This window comes from Eriocheir sinensis, chromosome 50 (genome assembly GCF_024679095.1).
Source record: "Eriocheir sinensis breed Jianghai 21 chromosome 50, ASM2467909v1, whole genome shotgun sequence".
Taxonomy (NCBI): Eukaryota; Metazoa; Arthropoda; class Malacostraca; order Decapoda; family Varunidae; genus Eriocheir; species Eriocheir sinensis.
Window position 1 is genome coordinate 2,843,194 of NC_066558.1, and position 10,753 is coordinate 2,853,946.

Sequence of the window (10,753 nt, forward strand, 5' to 3'; positions counted from 1 at the left end):
GGACAGGTAAAGGCCGGGTAACATATATTCCTTCTCGTTTATTTTCCTTCACACGTAAGAAAAGATTTTGCAAGCTCGGGCCTTTGATAAATAATGTAAGTTTAGTCCATTAACATTTAGACGGAAAAGCGAGACTGTGAATGTGTGTGTGTGTGTGTGTGTGTGTGTGTGTGTGTGTGTGTGTGTGTGTGTGTGTGTGTGTGTGTGTGTGTGTGTGTGTGTGTGTGTGTGTGTGTGTGTGTGTGTGTGTGTGTGTGTGTGTGTGTGTGTGTGTGTGTGTGTGTGTGTGTGTGTGTGTGTGAGAGAGAGAGAGAGAGAGAGAGAGAGAGAGAGAGAGAGAGAGAGAGAGAGAGAGAGAGAGAGAGAGAGAGAGAGAGAGAGAGAGAGAGAGAGAGACATAGACAGACAGACAGCTTGATTAACAGCCAGAATATGAATGTGCAGCAGCAGCAGCAGTAGTAGTAGTAGTAGTAGTAGTAGTAGTAGTAGTAGTAGGAGGAGGAGGAGGAGGAGAAGGAGGAGGAGAAGCAGGAGGAGGAGGAGGAGAAGGAGGAGGAGAAGGAGGAGGAGGAGGAGGAGGAATACATAGGAATACATAGGAAGAACAGACACCAGAAGACCTATCGATCTATGGCGAGGGTGTCTGTTTACTACCGCTACTACTAGTAATCTACGTGTGGCAGGACAGGACAGGAAAGATGAAGGCTCCTCCCCACCCACCTCTCCCTCCGCCAACGTGCCGCCAGGAAATAGTTAGAAGAGAACACCATGTACCTTTAAGGAAGAAAGGGACATGGAAATTTTACAGTAAAGAGAGATATAAGAGGAAATTACTACCCTTAACTTACGCTACTGGTAACCTAAGCTGTGGGGGAAAAAGACTTCATTACATAAGAACATAAGAACATGGAAATACAGGGAGGCTGGAAGCGGCCGAGTGGATTACACAGGGCAGCCCCAGAATCCCCCCTTTGGAGTAGGAGAGAAAAGTGGAGGATAGAGAAGGAGGAGGAGGAGATGGAGATAAAAGAAAGTAGTAGTAGTAGTAGTAGTAGTAGTAGTAGTAGTAGTAGTAGTAGTAGTAGTAGTAGTAGTAGTAGTAGTAGTAGTAGTAGTAGTAGTAGTAGTAGTAGTAGTAGTAGTAGTAGTAGTAGAGACTTAGGATCAGGAAGCAATATTAGTAGCAGAAGTAGTAGCAGTAGCAGGAATAGTAGTAGTAGTAGTAGTAGTAGTAGTAGTAAAAGTAGTAGAACAAGACACACCCCTATCAGTATCAGTAGTAGTATCAGTAGTAGTAATAGTAGCATAGTAACCAGGTACCATCACATAGCTCACCACACACAAACACAAGGTAGCCAAAACACAGGTGAGGGGGGCGGCGGGTGGCGGCGCGGTGTGGGGCGCGGCGCACGTTGAAAGACTCACATTCCGGCACTTCTCCTCTTGCATATCACTGTAGGATAGCGTGGCCGTCACCTTTTTCACGAACAGAGCCTCGTGGCGCCTACAACGAAACACGCTATACCGATACACGCAGGCCAGCAGCTCCTCTCGTATGCTGTTGAAGAAGAAGAAGAGGAGGAGGAGGAGGAGGTTAGTTATGTTGTGTTGGTAATGAGAAAGAGGATCGTAATGGAAGGTAAGATGAGAAAGGTGATTATAAGGAGGAGGAGGAGGAGGTGAGAGAGAGGAGAATAGATGTTGTGGAGATAGTCTATAAGGGAAAGAAGAAGGAGGAGGAGGAGGAGGAGGAGGAGGAGAAGAATAGATGTAGTGGAGATAGCCTGTAAGGAGAAGAAGAAGGAGGAGGAGGAGGAGAGAGAAGGAGGAGGAGGAGGAGGAGACGGAGAGAAAAGAATGGAGAAAAGAAAATATAGAAAAAAAGATAGAGAACACACACACACACACACACACACACACACACACACACACACACACACACACCCATCTCCTCTTCCTTCCCCTTTCTTCCCCTTCCCTTTTCCCTCCATCCTCTCTTCCCTCCCCTCCTCCCTTCCCTTCCCTCTTTCCTTCCTCCCCTTTCTCCTTTCCTCCTCACTTCATCCCCTTTCCCTCTCCCCTCCCCATCCCCCATCCCCCACCATCACCATCAAACTCACCAACAGATATTGAAGTCCCTAGTGGCTGTTGTGATGTTAGGCAGGCGATGTTGTAGCCACACGAGGCCCTTGTAGTGATGTTGACAGCTGCTCCACCCGTCGCTCACGTCCCGCAGACAGGTGCCGTGGGACAGGTATTCTAAGGGGGGGAGGGGGGGAGACGTTAACGAGGGGAAAGGATTCAGGTCTTTAAGTATACCTGGGAAAGACCTCAGTTGCGTCGTCCATTGTAAGCATTCTGAGCTACACACCAAGTCAAAAATGGTCTGCCTTTTAAAGCTAGGCGATGGAATGCGTAATGGGGGGAGGGGAAGGTGGGAGAGAGAGAGGGGAAGGTGAGGAGATGAGAGGGGAAGAGAGAGAGGGGAGAGAAAGGTGAAGAGAGAGGGAGAGAGGGAAGGGGAGAGAGAGAGGGGAAGGTGAGGAAATGAGAGGGGAAGAGAGAGAGGGGAGAAGAGAGAGAGAGAGAGAGAGAGAGAGAGAGAGAGAGAGAGAGAGAGAGAGAGAGAGAGAGAGAGAGAGAGAGAGAGAGAGAGAGAGAGAGAGAGAGAGATGAAATAGAGGGAGAAAGGGTGAAAACAGAAATGGGGAGGAGATTGTAACCTTTCAAACCGAGTCATCCGCCACTGGAACAACCTCCCGGGTGAAGCAGTGAGTGTGGAACCTCCTTGAAGTATCGCATCGACCGTTACTTCGTTGCGTCGGGAGTGAACTGAACGTACGAACCGAAGCGTTTCATCTCTGCGGGCACCAGGTGACTGTCGAGCAGGTCACGGATGGAGGAAAAGGGAAGGGGGAAGGAGGGAGTGAATGAGGAGGAAAGGAGGAAGGATAAGGGAAGGAAAGAGGGAAGAGGGAAGAGAGGAGGGGAGGAAAAGAGAAGGGAGGGAATAGGGAAAGGGGAATGATAGGTGAAAGAAGAGGGGATGGGAGTGTGTGTGTGTAGAGCGGGCAACCTCGTAAGTAGCTAATATGTTTCCTGTTGCCTGTATTTCAATGTTTTCACGATTATATCTTTTTTTATCATACTTTACATCTGTTATTATCATTTTCTTATAGTTTGTTGTTTCTCATTTCTCTTATTCTCTCATCTTTGTCGTCTACGCTGTCCTAAAAATCATTAAGTCTTACGATGACAACAATGATGATGATGATAAAAGGAAGGGAACAGGGAGAGAGGACGGAGAGGACGTCGAGTAATAATAATATCAGTGATTAAGAGACGGGGAGACAGGCTGACAGATACAGGAGGAGAGAGGGGAAGGCGTGGAAGGGAAGAAGAGAATATATGATCACGCGAACGAGGGGAAAGAAATGAAGGGAAGGGAAGATGAAGGGAAGATATGATGAACGTGAGATGAAAGGAAAGGTAGGGCAAGTTAGGTGAACAGAAGAAGAGGGAGAGAAGGTGAATGACTCTACAGGACGAGGGGAAAGAGATGAAGGGAAGAGAAGATGAAGGGAGGAAAGGATGAACGTGAGATGAAAGAAAAGGAAAGGTAGGGCAAGTTAGGTGAGCAGAAGAAGAGGGAGAGAAGGTGAATGACTACAGAACGAGGGGAAAGAGATGACGTGAAGAGATGATGGGAAGATGAAGGGAAGAGATGATGAAGGGAGGAAAGGATGAACGTGAGATGAAAGAAAAGGAAAGGTAGGGCAAGTTAGGTGAACAGAAGAAAAGGGAGAGAAGGTGAATGTCTCTACAGAAAGGAAAGTAGACTGATAGATAGATATAGAGAGATAGATAGAAGTAGATACCTTACCTTACCTTAATTTATATAACCTTACCTGACCTAACCAACGCTGTCACCTAGATTCTTTCCCTCAGGTATACTTCCCTTCCCATCCCTTACCTTACCTAACCGTACCGTACCTTACCTTACCTTACCTTACCTTACCTTACCTAACCAAACCTAACCTAACATTGCCTTACCTTATCTATAACCTTACCTTACCTTACCTTCCCTTCCCTTCCCTTACCTAACCACACCTAACCTAACCTAACCTAACATTGCCTTAGCTAACCTATCCTAACCTAACCTTACCCTTGCTTCCCATCATTACCTAACTTAACCTTCCCTTTTCCTTACCTTACCTTCCCTTACCTTACCTACCCATCCTCTCCCCCACAGATCCCCCCTCCCCTCCTACTCTTCCCTTCACTTCCCTTCCCTTCCCTTCCCTTACCTAACCTAACCTAACCAAACCTAACCTAACCTAACCTAACCTAACATTGCCTTACCTAACCCTTCCTTACCATCCTTACCTAACCTAACCTTCTTTTCCTTATCTATTACCTTTATCTTACCTAACCAAACCAAACCTAACCTAACCTAACATTGCCTTACCTAACCTATCCTAATCTAACCTAACCCTTCCTTACCATCCTTACCTAACCTAACCTTACTTTTCCTTACCTTACCTTACCTTACCTAACCTAACCTAACCACACCTAACCTAACCTAACCTAACCTAACATTGCCTTAGCTAACCTATCCTAACCTAACCTTACCCTTGCTTCCCATCATTACCTAACTTAACCTTCCCTTTTCCTTACCTTACCGTACCTTACCTTACCTTACCTTACCTTACCTTACCTTACCTAACCAAACCTAACCTAACCTAACATTGCCTTATCTAACCTATCCTAACCTAACCTTACTCTTCCTTACCATCCTTTTCCTTACCTTAACTTACCTTACCTCCCCATCCTCTCCCCTACAGACCCTTTTCCCCTCCTCCCCCGCCCCCCCTCACCTTTCTGGAACACGGGGTCGTCGCAAAGGAACGCCAGGAATGATCGTGCGCCTTGGAGGTTGTGTTGTAGCTCCTCTTGTTCGCCCCGTGGCAGGCAGGCGGCTGTGTACCCATCCACGCAGCGCATCCCACCCTTGAACGCCCTGGGGAATGTGAGAGAGAGAGGGGAAGGTGAGGAGATGAGAGGGGAAGAGAGAGGGGGAGAGGAAGTTGAAGAAAGAGGGAGAAAGCTGAGAGAGAGAGAGAGAGAGAGAGAGAGAGAGAGAGAGAGAGAGAGAGAGAGAGAGAGAGAGAGAGAGAGAGAGAGAGAGAGAGAGAGAGAGAGAGAGAGAGAGAGAGAGAGAGAGAGAGAGAGAGAGAGAGAGAGAGAGAGAGAGAGAGAGAGAGAGAGAGAGAGAGAGAGAGAGAGAGAGAGAGAGAGAGAGAGAGAGAGAGAGAGAGAGAGAGAGGGAAAAAAAGAGGAGAGTAAGGAAAGGATAGAGAAAGAGGGTGAGAGACAGAAACATTGATAGATTGTTAGATAGATAGAGAGGGGAGGGGGAAATATAGAGAGAGAGAGAGAGAGAGAGAGAGAGAGAGAGAGAGAGAGAGAGAGAGAGAGAGAGAGAGAGAGAGAGAGAGAGAGAGAGAGAGAGAGAGAGAGAAGCATACATAGAAGGAAATCAAAAACAAAAATTAATACTTTGAAAAAAAAAAAAAACATATACAGTACAAAAATTTTAAGTCAGACATACTACTACTACTACTACTACTACTACCACCACTACCATCACTACCACCAACACACACACACACACACACACACACACACACACACTTGCACATGTTATCCAGCTCCTCGTGGGTGTAGGGTAAGCCAACTCGGGGCATGAATGGGGCGACCTGAGCGAGACACCTGTCCAGCTCTTTCTTCTTCTTAGCACACCTGTCCTTCCCGCGAGCACCTGAGGAAGAGGAGGAGGAGGAGGAGGAGGAGGAGGAGGAAGGGATATTAGTTTGAGTGTATATGAGGACAGAAGATTGTGCTTTGTGTGATGAGGGGAAGGTTTTGTGTGTGTGTGTGTGTGTGTGTGTGTGTGTGTGTGTGTGTGTGTGTAAGGGAAAGATGAAGTGATATTACAAAGGAAGGAAAAAGAAGAAGAAGAAGAGAGATAAGAAAGATATATAAGAGAAGAAACGAATAAACAGAGAGAGAGAGAGAGAGAGAGAGAGAGAGAGAGAGAGAGAGAGAGAGAGAGAGAGAGAGAGAGAGAGAGAGAGAGAGAGAGAGAGAGAGAGAGAGAGAGAGAGAGAGAGAGAGAGAGAGAATGGAAATAAATTGAGCGACAAATCAAGAGAGAAAGGGACAAACAGAGCGAGCGAGCGAGCGAGCGAGAGAGAGAGAGAGAGAGAGAGAGAGAGAGAGAGAGAGAGAGAGAGAGAGAGAGAGAGAGAGAGAGAGAGAGAGAGAGAGAGAGAGAGAGAGAGAGATAAGTCATTACCAACATGCCAAACGGCGATTAAAGAAAGCTTGAGAAACTAATTAAATACCTGTTGAGTTCTAATTACGATGTGTAGTACAGGTGTGTGTGTGTGTGTGGGTGTGTGTGTGTATGTGTGTGTGGGTGTGGGTGTGTGTGTGTGTGTGTGTGTGTGTGTGTGTGTGTGTGTGTGTGTGTGAAAGAATTATAGATGAACATAAGTGTAAAAGAGAAAAAAAGATGAGGAGAAAAGAATGCAAAAGAGAAATAAGTTAAAAAAAAATACGTGTAGAAGAGAAAAATGAATGAAAAAAGTGGATAAAAAGAGAAAATATATTGTAGAGGAGAAATGTTACGGAGAAAAAAGGTGTGGAAGAGAGAAAAAGTAAAGAGAAAAGATGAAAAGGATGAAGAGAACAGCTGCAAATAATGAAAAGGAAGAGATGATGAAGAGATAATGTGAAGAGAGAATTGGAGAAAGAGGGAAAAGATGTAAAAGAGAACAGAGAAGTGGAGAGTGATGAAGAGAAAAGATGGTGAAAATTTAAACGGTGAAGAGAAAAAAAGATGAAGAGAAGGGGACGAAGAGAAACAGGGAAACAAACATTGAGGAGAAAACATGTGAAGAGAAAGAGTGTGAAGAGAAAAGAAATGATGAAGAGAAGGTCGAAGGGAAACAATGAAAAACAAGCGAAGAGAAAGAGTGTGAAGAGAAAAAGAAATAAAGAGAAGGACGAAGAGAAACAAGGAAACAAACACTCAGGAAAAACAAGAGAAGAGAAAGACTGTGAAGAGAAAAGAAATTAAGAGAAGGACGAAGGGAAAAACAAGGAAACAAACACTCAGGAAAAACAAGCGAAGAGAAACACGATAAAAAGAGAGAGAAAAAATAAAGAGAAGAGAAACATCTTTTTTCCCCTGTAACATTTCTCCTCTACAATATATTTTCTCTTTTTTTCCACTCTTTTCATTCATTTTCACTCTTCTACACTTTTTTTCTTTCCCCTATTCTCTTCTACATTCTTTAACAAACATTGAGGAAAAACAAGCGAAGAGAAAGAGTGTGAAGAGAAAAGAAATGAAGAGAAAGGAGAAGAGAAAAACAAGGAAAACAAACAGTGAGGAAAAACAAGTGAAGAGAAAGACTGTGAAGAGAAAAAACTGGAGAAAGGTAAAAAAAATGCTGAAGAGACAATAAAAAAGTGAAAAGAAAAACGATGAAGAGAAAAAAAATGATAATAAAATCGGTGAAGAGAATTTGGGTGAACATTTTTGAAGAGAAAGATGAAGAGGAGAATAGAGGAAAGGGAAAGTAAAAACGATGAAGAGAAAGAATGAGGAGAAAAACTGTAAAGAAAAATTAGAATAAAAATCGATGAAGAGAAAAAAGTAGAAGAGAAAGAAAGAGGAGAAAAACTGTTAAGAAAAATGAGGATAAAAATCGGTGAAGAGAACAGATGAAGAGAAAAGGTGCGGAAAAGAAAAAAAGTAGAAGAGAAAAAGTGTAGAAGAGAAAAAGAAAAGTAGAAGAGAAAGATGAAGAAAAAGAAGGAGGAGAAAAACAGTAAAGGAAAATGAGGACAAAAAATCGGTGAAGAGAAAAAGTGTAGGAGAGAAAAAGTGAAGAGAAAAAAAGTAGAAGAGAAAGATGAAGAAAAAGAAAGAGGAAAAAACTGTTTGGAAAAATGAGGATAAAAAGAAGAGAACAGATGAAGAGAAAAAGTGTAGAAGAGAAAAAGAAAAGTAGAAGAGAAAGATGAAGAGAAATCCGTCGTACTCACCCATCGACAGCACCATCACAGCCACGCAGGTAACATAGACGGCAACTCTTTTCATTTTTTTTTTCTCTTCTACAAATATTTTCCTTTTTTTCTCTTCTTTTCCTTACATCTTGATACTTATATTAGTCATCCAATTACTCTTTTTTTCTATTATTATTATTATCATTAGTAGTAGTAGTAGTAGTAGTAGTAGTAGTAGTAGTAGTAGTAGTAGTGTTGTTGTTGTTGTTGTTGTTGTTGTTGTTACTCTTTACTTAACTTCATAATTTGTTTGTTTGTGTGTGCGTGTGTACGCGTGGGTGTGTGTGTGCGTGCGTGCGTGTGTCAGATCAAGTTCACTCTTCGGAGGTTGGAGACAGACTGAGAGAAAGAGAGAGAGAGAGAGAGGGAGGCGGCTCTCTCTCTCTCTTCTGACCAAAACATATTTTCTATCCTACCTATTCCTCCTCCTCCTCCTCCTCCTCCTCCTCCTCCTCCTTTTCTTCTTCTTCTTCTTCTTCTTCTTCTTCTTCTTCTTCCTCAATTCTCAAGCCTTTCAAATTGATCATCGGCATAAAATTAAGTTCAATTATCTTCATTCAAGGAGGAGGAGGAGGAGGAGGAGGAAGAGGAAGAGGAAGGGGAGGAGGAGGAGGAGGAGAAAAAAGATATATAGCAAGATCTTTCAAACTGTATCCTCCTCTCCTTCTCTTCTTCTCCTCCTCCTCCTCCTCCTCCCTCCCCTCCTCCTCCTCCTCCTCTGAGATCTTGTTAAAAAGGCCTTCTTCTCCTTCCTCTCTTCCTTCCTTCCTTCCCTCCTCCCTTCCTCCCTCATTTCTTCCTCTAATCCGTCTATTTGTTTTCCTCTTAATTCACCTCCTTCTCCTCCTCCTCCTACTCCTCCTCCTCCTCCTCCTCCTCCTCCTCCTCCTCCTCCTCCTCCTCCTCCTCCTCCTCCCCTTCCATCTTCCCAGACTTATTTTTTTCTCTCCATCATTACTTCTTTCTTCTTCCTTCTATTTCCCTCTTTCTCTCCTTCTCTCCCTTCCTTCCTTCCTTCCTTCCTTCCTCCTTCCTTCCTTCCTTCCTCCTTCCTTCCTTCCTTCCTCCTCCTTTCCTCCTATTTGGTATTCGTCTCTGTCCCTCTTTCCTCCTCCTCCTCCTCCTCCTCCTCCTCCTCCTCTCCCTCTCTTCCTTTTTCCAGAAATGGGTTAAAAAGACGAAGGAGAGAGAGAGAGAGAGAGAGAGACAATGATGATGAGGGGATTGTTATGATAGCGTTCTCTCTCTCTCTCTCTCTCTCTCTCTCTCTCTCTCTCTGAAATATACGGTTCACTAAGTTCTGATTGAAGGAAAGAAAAAAAGAGAGAGAGAGAGAGAGAGAGAGATATTTGATTTGATTTGAAAGGGTTATTGACATATTTCCAGCCAAGAGGAAGGGGCAGATCGCTATCCCCGCCGTACAATTTCGTTCGCTCTCGGGGCGCACACAATACGTAATTTACAGAGGTGTTCCAAATTGCCGTGATGGTTGGACACGGCTACAATTTTCTTTTATCCTCTTTATATTCCTGAACGCGCCCACACATTTTCCGGCTCTGCATTTTTCTCTACAGGGAGAATTACATAGACTTACATAGATAACCAGACCACACAGACCCTAAGGCCCAGACTATGTGGTCTGTCCTAAACCTAAGTGACAGTTGTTATGCGGCCACTGTGACGTTGAAGCTGACCTGGTGAACATTGAGATGGAGGAGCGAGCGGTCAAGGTTATTCTTAAACGATGCAATCGAGTTACACTGCACCGCTGATGGTGGTAATCTGTTCCAATCTCGAACGACAGCATTAGCGAAGAAGAATTTTATGCAGTCTGAATGAACTTGTCTACATTTGAGTTTAGCGCCATCATTTCTCGTTCGCGTCGAATCATCCATCACAAACAGCTTGGTCGGATCCACGTTGGTAAAACCGTTAAGTATTTTAAAGCACTCGATCAGTTTTCCTCTGGGGCGGCGTTTTTCAAGAGAAAACAGGTTTAGATGTGACAGCCTTTCCTCGTAGGGTTTGTTTCGTAATGAAGGAATCATCTTGGCTGCTCTACGCTGAACACCTAATTTAGCATGCTCCAGTGTGCCGCCAAGTATTAGTGGAGGTACATTCATTTTGTTTCCATTGTTCTAAGGTAGTTTTTTCTTTGAAGACTTTGGTAAATGCAATAAGATCTGCATGTATCAGCATAATAGCTTTCGTGCTTCTGTACGAAAAAAAATTACAAACTTAATGTATTACTTGTAATAAAAGCAGAGCTAAAAACGTTAATGAGGTCCAGCATGTCCACTCAACATGTACGAACACACTTGTTAAAAATTGTCCGTTCAAATTTTCAGTGTCTCACTGTTCCTGCGCAAAACAATTACCAAAATCGCCATTTGATGTGTCCCATAATTATACCACTCTTTTTACCTTCAGTAAATCATATCAGTCTTTTTTGTTTATAAAAAAACTGACGGACAATTGTTTTAGCATCCACTCGTCTCTCAGCAGATGTTTGAGTTTTTTATTATCTTCACAACTATTGGAGTTATTGTTCTCCGAAGTACAAAAAATGCACTTTCGAGATATCGGCAATTTTGTGCGTAAATGCTGCAGCGTA

General features: G+C 43.7%; 1 protein-coding gene across 1 annotated transcript; it reads right to left on the bottom strand.

Annotated features, from left to right (window-relative positions):
* Nucleotides 1–372: 372 nt before the first annotated feature.
* On the bottom strand, nucleotides 373–8,241 carry LOC126982002 (uncharacterized). The gene is made up of 5 exons (XM_050833729.1): nucleotides 8,119–8,241; nucleotides 5,695–5,821; nucleotides 4,878–5,020; nucleotides 2,121–2,259; nucleotides 373–1,558 (listed from the first exon to the last, which is right to left on the bottom strand). The coding sequence occupies exons 1-5, from the start codon at nucleotides 8,171–8,173 to the stop codon at nucleotides 1,165–1,167; spliced, it is 858 nt and encodes a 285-aa protein (XP_050689686.1). The 5' UTR covers nucleotides 8,174–8,241; the 3' UTR covers nucleotides 373–1,164.
* Nucleotides 8,242–10,753: the final 2,512 nt, after the last annotated feature.

Excerpts from the sequence above, each read along its gene's own strand:
- LOC126982002 (XM_050833729.1), bottom strand. The coding sequence starts at position 8,173 with ATGAAAAGAGTTGCCGTCTATGTTACCTGCGTGGCTGTGATGGTGCTG. Across the intron at positions 5,822-8,118 it reads TGTGATGGTGCTGTCGATGG|GTGCTCGCGGGAAGGACAGG; the intron begins GTGAGTACGACG and ends CCTCTTCCTCAG. Across the intron at positions 1,559-2,120 it reads AGGGACTTCAATATCTGTTG|CATACGAGAGGAGCTGCTGG; the intron begins GTGAGTTTGATG and ends CTTCTTCAACAG.